At 45.9% G+C, this 13,109-nt stretch overlaps 1 protein-coding gene across 1 annotated transcript in view; it reads left to right on the forward strand.

The window, feature by feature from the left end:
- COL11A1 (collagen type XI alpha 1 chain) overlaps window positions 1-13,109 on the forward strand; it is a 331,740-nt gene that overhangs the window by 54,079 nt on the left and 264,552 nt on the right. The window contains exons 3-4 of the mRNA XM_084851680.1: window positions 5,865-6,078; window positions 8,313-8,475. Coding sequence (XP_084707806.1) covers window positions 5,865-6,078; window positions 8,313-8,475 — 377 coding nt within the window. The remainder of the gene's footprint in view (window positions 1-5,864; window positions 6,079-8,312; window positions 8,476-13,109) is intronic.

Genomic DNA, 13,109 nt, shown 5'->3' on the forward strand with positions numbered 1-13,109 from the left:
GAGCACACTCCAGGAGAGTGCGCAGGACAGGAAGGCCTGGCGTGCTATGGTCCATGGGGTCACGAAGAGTCGGACACGACTGAACGACTGAACAACAACAACAACTTATCACCAAAATTTGAAAGACATATATGATATGCTGTGCCACACACTGGAGTAACAAGGGTAAATGTGTCCGTTTTAGCACTTTTAAACTTGCTATACCTGTGGAAATTGTTACATGATCAGTTTGAAATCTGGTACAATCTAAACCTGATCACATACCAGGGGTAGGCGACCTTTTTTCTGTAATCAGCCACATTCCTTTGTGGCTAATCTTTCAGGGGCTGCACGTTTCAAGGTATTAGTTCAACAGATGTCATTTTAATAAGCTGTAGATGTTGAGGCTTATAATGGCAGAAACTTTTTTCCACCTACTCACCTTAACTACAGGGGTACTCCTGTGTCCCTTTAATATTCTGAAGACCATTCGCTTATTACCATGTGAACATTTGATGATTTTCTGTAGTAAGCATGTGAGCTAATAATTTTCTTAGAAGTCAAGTCATAACTGTAACCACTACATGATTTGGAAGAAAGCTGCAAAACTCCCATCCTTGACCTGCCCGCACGGTTTCTACTTTGTTGCATTTTACTGAAAGCACATGCCTAGACTAGATGAGTTAGTGTCACCTGCCGTAAGCATTCTCAGCATATCTTTTAGATTAGATTAACAGTTCAGACAAGGCAGGTGTTCAGCTCCTTTCAAGTCTGAAGCTCTCTGTCCCTCCTTCATGTGGTTCTGCTCATTTGTGTAAATTTCTCTTCCCAAAAGTTATGATGTGTAGTAATATAAGCTGTGAATGAAATATTTCCTACACATAGGATGATTCTTTATTGTATATGTAAATTAGGGTCAACAGAATTTGTTTTGCTCCCCTTTTTACTTGATGTAGTTGGTGTAAAATAGAGGAAATTTTATTTTATTCTCATATGTCACAGCATCCAGAGACATGGGGCCTTTTCAAGCTTACAGAAAATCCCAGGATTTAAAAATGGACTTAAAACACAATTACAAATCATGTGATGTGCAAATAATTATTTCTAGAGCTACTATTAGATGTTCTTAATATTTCTGGTAGCATTTATAATGTTAAAAGAAAAATATGGTCAAAGCAAAGTAGGTTTAGAAATGAAGTGAAAAGTTAGGAAAGATGCAACCTACTTGCAATAATATATACCCAAACTAGATTAGATTTTGTACATTACTCCTTGTGTTAATGTGGGTGTGTACTGGGGAGTGGGGCATTGCCCACTGGCCTCACCCCACTGGTGACTGCACATTCAGCAGGATGTCTGAAAAGGGTTTCCTACAAAAGTACAGCTGTTAATTAATTAATTAAAAACATTTCTATCCCACCCTGTATCATTAAGATCTCAGGGCGGCATACAGATAAAATCAATTTAAACAGTATAAAACAATAAATAATTTAAACAGCTAAAAGCATATTAAACTATTAAACAAGCTAATACCAATTTGAAAATCTAAAACAATTAAACAATTAAAACAGTGTGCAACTTTAGGGAATTCAATTAGCTGTCAAAGGCTTTGATGAAAAGCCATGTTTTAACTTGGTGTCGAAATGAAACCAACATCTGCGCCAATCGAGCCTCCAAGGGGAGGGCGTTCCACGACTGGGGTGCCACAGCAGAGAAGGTAGATAGATAGGTGCCCCTTTTCAGACATTCCACTGTGCATGCGGGTGTTGGAGGTGGGGCCAGTGAGATGCAACAACATTACTGTGAGGCCAGGAGACAAGAGTCCCAATTTCCCTTCCATGCATAGAATAAACACATTATGCAGGGAACATCTGCAAAGAGCTATGTGTGTCCTGTGAAACAGGGCTGGGCAGAAAGCAGATCTTTCTGTTTGGCACTTCAACTCCCAGCATTCCTGACCATTGGCCATGCTTGCAGGGGCTTCTGGGAGTCGAAGTCCAAAACATCTGAAGATCTACCGTCTGCTCACCCCTGCTGTAAAGTATATGTGATGAGGCAACCTATGTGCATAAGGTTGCTGAACACATCTTTCTACCAGGGCCAGTATTGGGGCCCTCATAAGGGTTGGGGGATTCTGTCTGGATGGGTAGATGTGATAGCATAGCAGGAGAAGACCCAAGTGGTCTGGGAGAAGTTGCTACATGTTTTCTTCCTGAGTTCCTATTGACTTATGGTTGCCATGATGCAATCCAGAGACTCCCTCTTTTGCTTTAATCTGCTGCTGAATCAAGAGAGAAGGTAGTGACAGCTTCCTCCACCTATTTTTCTCCTGATACATCCACCCATTGTAATAAGGAGAACTCCAAATGTGGTGCACAGCTGGGGCAGATAAAAGGATGGGGTGGAAAACAGACAGGAGAGAGGGATTGTCACCTCTGGCGCTAGACACTGGACATGCCCTCTACATCTCCAGTTAAAGTGGCAGGATGGAATGCTGGAGGAAAAGACAGAAAGTGCAGCCTGCTTTCCTGTATTTAATTCCATTGATTGATTGATTGATTGATTGATTGATTGATTGCATTTACATCCCGCCTTTTTTCCTCTTGCAAGGAACCCAAGGCGGTTTACATTATCCTCTTTCTCTCCATTTTATTCTCACAACAACAACGACCCTGTGAGGTAGGTTGGGCTGAGAGTCTGTGACTGGCCCAAAGTCACCCAGTGAGCTTCTGTGGCCGAGTGGGGACTAGAACCCAGATCTCCTGGCTCCCAGTCCAATGCTCTCACCACTACACCTATAGCAACCAGGCGAGTGGTTACATACAAGGCTGCTGTGATAAAGAATCTCTTTCCACTGACTACATGAAAAAAGCATCCCAGATGAAAAAGAGTGGACACTGGTGGGCCACATATGAGGTTCATAAGGAGGTGGAAAGCTCCCTTCTCCAGTGGCTAATAATTTTCTCTGGACCTCCGGAAACTTTGTGCTATAACAGACTGAAGGTTATAATTGACGAGAACACCCACCCATGTCAATACATTTAAAGAGAGGTATCGTGAACGTAATGGTCACAGATTATTTCCAGAGTGTTTTATGGAGAAATGCATTTCATATATCAATGGGCCATCTAATCCTCCAAATTGCCCTAACATACCAGGACACAAATATGACCGGGGCCAGTAGAGCTGAAGTATGATTTGGTGCTTGGCTAGCAGAGTAGAGTCCCCAACATTATAATTCCACATTTATTATCAGTTATCCTCACCGTATCCGGTCTCTTCTTTTGGAGAAACAGAAGAACATATAGAACCACATTGTATGCCTACACATATTGTTGAGAGTGCCCAGCTCTTCTTGATGGTCATATTAATTCTCCCAACAACCATCATAAGCGATCCAATGTGGACATATTTGTTGAAATACATTGGACATTTATGTGTGCATTAATAAATTATGCCCACCTGCCACCCCACCAGTTTGCCTTTCCTCACACTTCCTTGGCCTTTTCTTGTGCTTCCTTCCACTGCATTTTGGCAACAGCCTCTGACTCTCTCAGTGCTATGGAATAAAAAGGCCTAGAGCAATAGCCTGTGCTAAAGTGGAGTTGGGAGGATCCATACCCTGACCCTTTCTCAAGTCTGCTGTATACCAACCTTCATGGAACTAGGAGAGAAACATGAGTACAGCAGCATGAAGCTGTGGTTGAGAACCCAACACTGGTGCAAGGGGAAAGATCCTTATGCTGTATCTTGTAAGCACCTGAAATAAGCCTTGAGCCCTCATTCTAATCTTTTAGCATTTACCTTCTCATTTTAAAGCAATGAAGGTTAGAAGAACCCTATTCTTTTTTTAAAGCTATAATTGTCACCAGCATTCAAGCTTGTAGTATCTCAGAGGGCTATACATTGCTAATCCTTGGACCAACAGTTCTGAGAGGTATGGTCTTGTGTATGCTAGGCCCATACTCTATTTCAGTATGGGTGTCTACAGGAAACACTGCTCAGTGGACCATTTCATAAATGTAGCAGGGTCAGCCCTGGTTAGTACTTGGATAGGAGACCGCCTGGGAATCAGGCTTCCTGCATTGAGCAGGGGGTTGGACTCAATGGTCTTGTAGGCCCCTTCCAACCCTATGATTCTATGTCTTCTGTATCTATGTCTCCACATGGGGAATGGATAATAGTAGAACTCCTTACTGTGGACTTCATATTTCTTCCTGGTTAACTCGGTAGCCACATATTTCTTTAGTACCAGTAACAGATATGTTAAACACATTGGTACTTTGACATCACTTAAGTGATTTGTGTACTCCATATATTGGATTATTTCTCAAATTGTAATGTACCATGAAATGAAGTTAGGATATTTATTTTGAAATTAAAATTAAGAAATATATGGATCATTAAATAATTAAAAGTGTGCCCTTCTGACAACCTAGAAATAGGGTTAGAGAAAAAAAATCAAAGCTTTTTGAACTGGAGAACTTAATACATCATACCATCTTGCTATTCTTAACAAAAGATTTACAAGTCAAACTTCTGCAAACATATGCAACAGCGTAGACAGTCTTTGAACAGTTTGGAATATTTCAAAATCTTCCATGAGTATAATCTGTTAAGCCGTCTCTCACTTACAGTGGTTTTAAGGAGCTTAAACAATTTGAAACCTGTAGAGAATCTAATGTTGTTTAAGCTCCACAAAGCCACTTTAATGAGGCAGCCCCGACAATGTTACATTGCTCAAATGCAAATTTTGATGGAGCCCATCCCACTGGGATGCTAAACTATTCTAATTTAGGCTTCAAAAAGAGATTGCTCAACTCTTCCCTTTTTTCCTAGAGGAACAAAGGACTTCTGCTGCTCTCCATGTGTACAGCTATTACACATGCTTACAAATCCCCTCCCATCCAGCAGTGCTGGCACACATGTATCAGGCCACTACAGATTAAGCTCACACGATCCAGACTGTGACCTTGTGTGCATGACTTGACAGCCCACTGTGGCTTAATATACCCATGGGGACTGCGATGTTGCACCAGGCCCCTGGTGTGGCTTGTCGTGACATGTGGCAGGGCAGGGCTATTTGAGGGTTAGACAACATCTGGAGGTCCACAAGTTGCCCACCCCTGCTTTAGAAGGCCCTTAGCCTGGTGCTGCTGATGGGGCTCTGTCCAGCATTGCCATTGTTTGTCCCCCCGGCCAGCAGACCACCACCACTTAAGGCCCTCTCTCCCATGCTTCTGCTGCCACTCAGTATCCCTGGATGTCGACGCCTGAACAGGCAGTGGTGCTTTTCACTGGGAGCCAGATGCCAGCCACCTTGGATGCCTCATGTCACTCTTGGGCATTGGAGTTTGGAGGATCCAACACATCATAGATTGGAGCTGAACAGTTGCACACTTCCCAGCCAAAAGCACCATCCTCTCCCACTCGAGTGGGGACAACTAAGGGGAGTGACTTACAGCAGCAGTGCTCCTGGGAGCCCCAGGGGGCAGCAGCAATGCCATGTGAGGGCCCCAAGTGGTGGCACCCAAGAGATGGTGACAGGGTAGACGTCAGCCCTGGTAGGCACTGCTGAGGTGTGTGGGCCCCAGCCGCAGCCCCAGTATCCTGGGCACTGATCCCAGGTCTTTTTGCGAGGCCTCGTGCTGATGCCTTACAGTTGCAAATATGTCAGACATATGCAGCGTAGATTCCTGGAGGTGAGCCAAAGAAGGCACAATGTCTTCCAAGAAAGAAATATTCCTGTATTTGGGATTTGCTGTTATTGTTTCAAACCAAAGAAATGCAACATTTGATCCGCTTGCTAATACAGTTTTTTAAAGAGTTCACAAATCATGTTTCTCCTCTGCAAGATTTGTGACTTTGCATTTTTCTCTTGACAGGTGGAAACTTTCCTGAAGACTTTTCAATACTATTTACAGTCAAACCTAAAAAAGGAATCCAGTCCTTTCTTTTATCTGTCTACAATGAACAAGGCATTCAGCAAGTTGGCATCGAAGTTGGTAGGTCTCCTGTCTTCCTGTTTGAGGATCAGAATGGAAAGCCTGCACCAGAAGATTATCCCCTCTTCAGAACAGTCAATATTGCTGATGGAAAGTACGTGAAAAATAAAGATGATGTTGAATATAGGTGTCTAACCTGGCTGCTCATGCCAGTAGCCAGATAATCCACAACAAGGGCTTTTCAAACTGTGTTCCAGAGAAACCTGGAAGTGCAGCAGGGATAAGAACATAAGAAGAGCCATGCTGGATCAGACCAAGGGTCCATCTAGTCCAGCATTTGTTCACATAGTGGCCAACCAGCTGTAGACCAGGAACCCTCAGCAGGACATGAGTGCAACAGCACCCTCCCACCCATGTTCCCCAGCAACTGGTGTACATAGGCTCACTGCTTCTGGTACTGGAGGTGGCACATAGTCATCAGGACTAGTAGCCATTGATAGCCTTCTCCTCCAGGAATTTGTCTAACCCCCTTTTAAAGCCATCCCAATTGGTGGCCATCACTACATTGTGTGGTAGCAAATTCTGTAGTTTAACTATGCTCTGTCACTCTGTGTGACTCCTCAGTGGACACCAGGGATTGAACTTGGGATCTTCTGCATTCAAAGCATGCGCATTACCACCAGTCAAAGCAAAGGGGTAGAGCCCCCTCTGTGCATGGAGAAGGTCCCAGGTTCAATCCCCGGCATCTCCAGGTAGGGTTGGAAAAACTCCTGCCTGAAATCCCGGAGAGCCACTTCTGGTCATTACTGAGCTAGATGAGCCATCTAACTCGGTATAAGGCAGCTTCCTATGTTCCTATGAATTGTGGTCTGTTGGCCTGGCACATTCCCCACCTTTCCTGGTTGCTTCCAGATATTTCTTGCTTTATGTATTCAGGTGCCTTAGGCACACACACTATAATATGAACATCATCTGAGGTTATTCTTCTAGCCTACACCTGGGGTTGTTCTTATATTAGTGCATGGGAGCTACTGCACTGTGGCCTCTTCCCATGCTGCTTTGGTAGCGTAAGAGCCCGGAGATGGTTTCAAAGGTTTCTAAAGCCACATGGCATGAAACTATCCTACAGCAGACCCCTTCTTCTGCATTAACTTACAGATAGCTGCTTTCACCTAAGTCAATGCTGATTTCTCAGGCCAAATTCATACATCACTGAGATGGCAGGGTAGCTGCCAAAACCATTTCCATACAGTCTGGCTCGACATCACCTCAGTAATGTATGCAACTCTGATCGCGTGGGGTTGAACTGCCTCATTCATATCGTTACTGGACATGCCGATGTACGTTGCCTTAATGCCTGGGTGGCAGGAGATGCAGTCAGGCTCTATACTGCTAATATGTAGAGCTGCACCAGCTATTCAGTATGTTCACGGACATATTATGTGAAAAAGCTGATGTGGATAGGGATGTACGAAAGTCACTTACCTTTTCACAGCTTGGATTCACGGTGGGGGGGAGGCGCTCCGTCCCTCCCCCTGGAATCCTCCCTGGGCCGGCTCTGCTCCGTGGCGGCTTCGTGGAGCCGCCAGCCAGGGCCATCCGCAGCCGGAGTTCCAGCCACGGCTGGCTGCTGTGGATGCAAATGGCAGCCGCTGTAGTGGCCGCCATTTGCGTCCTGCCAGGCTGCCGTGATAGGGTACGTAAGTATTTACGTGTAGTGGCCGCCATTTGTGTGGCTGCCTTTACCATGATAGGCTACGTAAATACTTATGTAGCCCATCACGGAGAGAGCAGCGGTGCAAACGGTGTAGTGGCCGCCATTTGCGTCCCTGCTTTTTGCCGTGATAGGCTACGTAAATACTTAGGTAGTAGTACTACGTAGTACGTAGTAGTACTATCATGGCTGCTTGGCAGAACGCAAATGGCGGCCGCAGCAGCCGGCCGAAAGACCAGCCGCCGCTGCCGGAGCCCCAGGTAAGTTTCGTTCCAGGGGGATTCCGCGGGGTGGTGGGGGGTGGGAGGCCATTCCGCCATGGATTTCGGGGGGCCAAATGCCAGTGCATTCGGCCTCACTGAAATCCTTGGCGGAATTCTCTGCCATCCCTAGGTGTGGAGCCCTTACATGAACATTTAGGACTTTTCCAGACATACGAGAAGTTCCATGTGGTGACTACTAGAGCAGCCAGTGATATTACCCTAGGAAGCACATTGTTTGATCATTTTTGTTGGGAGCCAATGTTTTTTATGAAGAAGGGAGGGCTATAAATATTTTAAATAGTTCATCACTTTTTTCTTAATTTGGAATTAATTCAAACGCTTAATTTGCAAGCAGAGTTGAAAAGCAAAACTTTTCCTACTTTACAAAAAAAAATTATGTTCCTGTGCTAGGTGGCATCGGGTAGCCATTAGTGTGGAGAAGAAATCTGTTACCATGATTGTGGACTGTAAGAAGAAAACCACAAAACCACTTGGCAGGAGTGAAAGAGCGACTGTGGACACCAATGGCATCACCGTCTTTGGAACGAGGATCCTTGATGAGGAAGTTTTTGAGGTAAATGTTCAACTGTCAAATGACGGGAGATTAAATATTTTGTCTGTGAACAGTACCTTATGAAAGCAGAAAATGGTAGGAAAACCATCTTGACCGGCTAGTGCTGTATCCTGTGGAAGGCTTATGAAAATCATATTTTACATTTAGAAATGTCTTGACTGGAAAATGATACCTGGCTTTTTTTCTCACTGCAGGAATGGGGATTTTTATAAAATTGTTACCTCAGTAGGTACATTCCTTATGAACCTGTCTGGTTATTAAAATCTGCAGGAGGAACTTTCTTGCAGACATTGCTGCTCACACAGGGCTTGTTCCTCAGGCGCACAGGAAAGGGCTGTTTCTTGTGTTGCTTCCAAACTGTGGAATGCACTTTCCAGAATTATGACTTCCCCCACTCTCTTAGCCTTTTAAAAAAAATAGAGTACTATTATTTTAGTGCTTGTAATCGTTTATTAATTTTGTTTTTGTTTTTTATGGTTTTATAGCTTTATTTTAAATGGGTTGTGTACTACCTTGGTGGCCATGACAAATAGGGTGCTATATAAGTACTACTAATAAATAATATTAAGGTAATTGAAATATACAGGAGAAGAGACCCAAAGGAAATAGGTCTAAAAATCTGGCCTCCCTTCCCCTCTGGATTACTGCAATGCTTTATTCATGGGGTTGCCTTTGAAAATGATCTGGAACTTCAGCTAGTCCAAAATAGAGCAGCAAGATTGTTAACAGGGACTGGCCAACGAGATCACATTATGCCAGTACCTTTCCAGCTGCACTGGTTGCCAGTCCATTTCTGGGCCCGATTCCAAGTGCTGGTATTAACATTCAAAGCCCTTAATGGCTTGGGGCCAAGTTATCTGAAGGATTGCCTCTTCCCATATGTGCCTGCCTGTACCCTAAGATCATCCTCAGCGGACCTTCTCCATGAGCCCCTGCCAAAGGAAGTGAGGAGGGTGGCTACCAGGAAGAGAGTAGGGATGTACGAATCCCTTACCTGGTTCCGGTCCGGGGCTTCGGTGGTGGTGGGGGGGTGATCCATCCCTTCCCTCAGAATCCTCCCGAGCTGGATCCGCTCCGTGGCAAGCTGACGCGCCGCTGATGGGCTGCTGCGGCCGCAAATGGTGGCCGTATTAGAGGCCGCCATTTGCGTCTTTGCATTAAGCTGTGATCGGCTACGTAAGTATTTACTTACGCCACTACTTCACTACACCATTTGCATCCCTGCCTTTTGCCGTGATAGGCTACATAAATATTTACGTAGCCTATCACGGCAAAGAGCAGGGGCGCAAATGGCGTAGCGGCCAACATTTGCACCCCTGCTCTTTGCCATGATAGGCTACATAAGTATTTACGTAGCCTATCATGGCCTAATGCACGCACACAAATGGCGGCTGCTATGACGGCCGCCATTTGTGGCCACAGCAGCCCGGCAGTGGCCGGAAGATGAGCCGGAGCTTCTGCATCCACCGCCGCCGCATCCGCCACCAGGTAGGTCCGTTCCGGGGGGTGGCGGCGGGGGGAGGCCGTTCCGCCACGGGCTCTGGGGGCCCGATTCTTTGAGTCCGTGGCAGAATTCTCCAACATCCCTAGAAGAGGGCCTTTTCTGCTGTGGCACCCTGGCTATGGAATGAGCTCCCTAGAGAGGTTCATCTGGCACCTATGTTGTACTCCTTACGGCGCCAGATGAAGACTTTTTTATTTTCCCAGTGTTTTAGCTTCCTAGTCTTTTAGCTCTGGTGTTTTATCCCTGTATTTTAAATCTTTGCATTGCTGCTAGGTTTTATTCTGGTTGTACAGTCATACTGTGGTTTTAAGCTTTCATATTTTATATTGTTTTATGCTGCACTTCGTGGTTTTAGTTTTTGTGAACTGCTCAGACAGCTTCAGCTATTGGGTGGTATAGAAATAAATAAATAAATAAAGATTCCATATTCAAAACTAAATATATGTACACACACACACACACACACAAATATAGACTGAACCCTCCACTCACCTAAGCTTATGGACTTTTGTGAGGTCAGATTGTATTTCACCTGGCATTCCACTTCCCCATTCATGCACTGCTGTAATGTATAGCACCACATATTTGTTGGAAACTGAAACTCCCACTAATGTGGAGAATTCCCACACTTGTGCTGTATATATTCATCAAGATCCATCCCTGGCACAAAAACCTACCTGTAGCGTGAACTCCCTAGTATCGTGTAATAAGCGGCACACTTACAAGCAGGTATGGAAACTCATCAAGGAGAAGCAGTTTGCCAAGGGCAGATCAGGTAATATAATGCAATTTGGTCTTAAGTCTGGAATCCTAAAGAAGTTTCTTCTGAGTACCACATAATAAAGAATATGCCAGCAGTACTGTGGAGAGATGACAGTTTATATTTGAAGGCCAGGGTAGTATGAGATGATGAAGACGCTCTTTTTTTTCCTTATTAAGATGGTTGTTGAAATGACTGATGTTAGAATCTGTGGGTCTCCACTGCATTATCTCCCAAAATAAACAATTTGGGTTTCCTTCACAAGGAGAGGTGTCATTCCTTTGAAACAAAATAGAGTTCGATCTTTCTAAATGAAATAAGTTTTTCAATTGCAGCTAACCATAAAATCACTTTAAGGTTCTATATCAATGGTATTCAACGCCTCTCAGACTAAATGCATGGAGATGACCATTGCATCACTAGGGATGTACGAAAATCACTTACCTGTTCACGGATTATGCTGATGGTGTGGGTAGGGATGGCGGAGAATTTCTCCCCGAAACTTCGGGGGGCCGAGCGCCAACGTGTTCGGCCCCCCGAACAAGTTTCGGGGAGAAATCCTCCGCCCCCCCCGCCCCCCCCCGGGACGGGACTTACCTTCCCTGAATGTCCCTCCCGGCGGCGGGTCCGGCTGGCAGTTCATCCGGTGTTCGAGCGGGGCGGGAGCGGCAGCTGGTCTTTCAACCGGCTGCCGCCCCCGCCATTGCAATGAAAGAAAAAAAAAAAACGTCCCCTGATAGGCTACGTGACGATTCACGTAGCCTATCACGGCAAGATTTGCAAAGTCAGCCATGATAGGCTACGTGAATCGTCACGTAGCCTATCACGGGTGACTTTAAAAAAAAAAAAAAAAAAGTGTGTACGGATAATGGCGGCCCCCATAGGGAGCCGCCATTCCCCTTCCTTATTTGGTCGCTGTAGTCTACGTCAATGTTTACATAGACTACGGCGAAAATAAGGGAACGCTATTTGCGTTGCCCTTATTTTCGCCGTAGTCTACGTAAACATTGACGTAGACTACAGCAACTAAATAAGGAACGCGAATGGCGGCTCCCTATGGGGGCCGCCATTCGCGTACGCGCTTTTTTTTTTTAAAGTCACCCGTGATAGGCTACATGACGATTCACGTAGCCTATCATGGCTGACTTTCCAGATCTAGCCGTGATAGGCTACGTGAATCGTCACATAGCCTATCAGGGGACTTTTTTTTTTTTTTTTTTTACTTTCGTGTTCGCGGCCGGGCGAGGCGGGAAGCCTCCTCCCTGGCCTGAATTTCGGCCGGGCGAGGCGGGAAGCCTCCCCACCCGGCCTGAACTTCGCGGGGGGAGCAGCGAAGCGCTCCCTCCCACCGCGAAAAAGCTGCGAGAAAAGGTAAGTGACTTTCGTTCACCCCTAGGTGTGTGGGGGGGAGGCGCTCCGTCCCTCCCCCCGGAATCCTGGATGGCAGGGGAGGCGCTCCGTCCCTCCCCCCCCCCGGAATCCTCCTTGGCCGGCTGTGCTCCGCGGTAGCTCCGTGGAGCAGCCGGCCAGGCCCAGCCAGGCCAGAGCCATCCGCAGCCAGATTTCTGGCCGCGGAGGGCTCTGGGGAAAAAAAAACAAAACCGCATACAAAAATGGCAGTGGCTATGGCTGCCGCCATTTGCGTTCCTTATTTTTGACGTCTTAATCTACGTAAATATTTACGTAGACTAAGACGGCGAAAATAAGGGGAACACAAATAGCGTAGTGGATGCTATTTGCATTCCCCTTATTTTCGCCATCTTAGTCTACGTAATTATTTAAGTAGACTAAGATGGCCCAAAATAAGGAACACAAATGGCAGCAGCCATAGCTGCCGCCATTTGCGTACGCCTTTTTTTTTTTTACCCAGATGTTTTAGGCTATGTAAAAACTTACGTAGCCTATCACGTTGGTGTAAACAAACAAACAAACCTGCAAATGGTTGGAAGACCAGCTGCCGCCGCTGCCCAGAAGATCCGTCCCAGGTAAGTCTCGTCCCGGGGGATCCGCAGGGGGGTGGCGGGGGGGTGGCAGGCCGTTCCGCCACAGATTTTGGGGGGCCGATTGCACTGGCATTCGGCCTCCCCGAGATCCATGGCGGAATTCTCTGCCATCCCTATGCATCACATATTTAACCTCAAAGGGCTGGATGTGCCTGATTTCGTCTTATCTCAGAAGCTAAGCAGGGTCAGCACTAGTTAGTACTTGGATGGGAGACTGCCTGGGAATCAGGCTTCCTGCATTGATCAGGGGATTGGTCTTGTAGGCTCCTTCCAACCCTATGGTTCTATGATTCATATATGTATGATATGTGGCAGAATTATCTTAGCTGTTTGGCAAGTTGATACAGATGAGCAGGCTTTGTTGGGA

Source organism: Heloderma suspectum, chromosome 4, assembly GCF_057233095.1.
Source record: "Heloderma suspectum isolate Gila_16-S chromosome 4, 16-S_ref, whole genome shotgun sequence".
NCBI lineage: Eukaryota > Metazoa > Chordata > Lepidosauria > Squamata > Helodermatidae > Heloderma > Heloderma suspectum.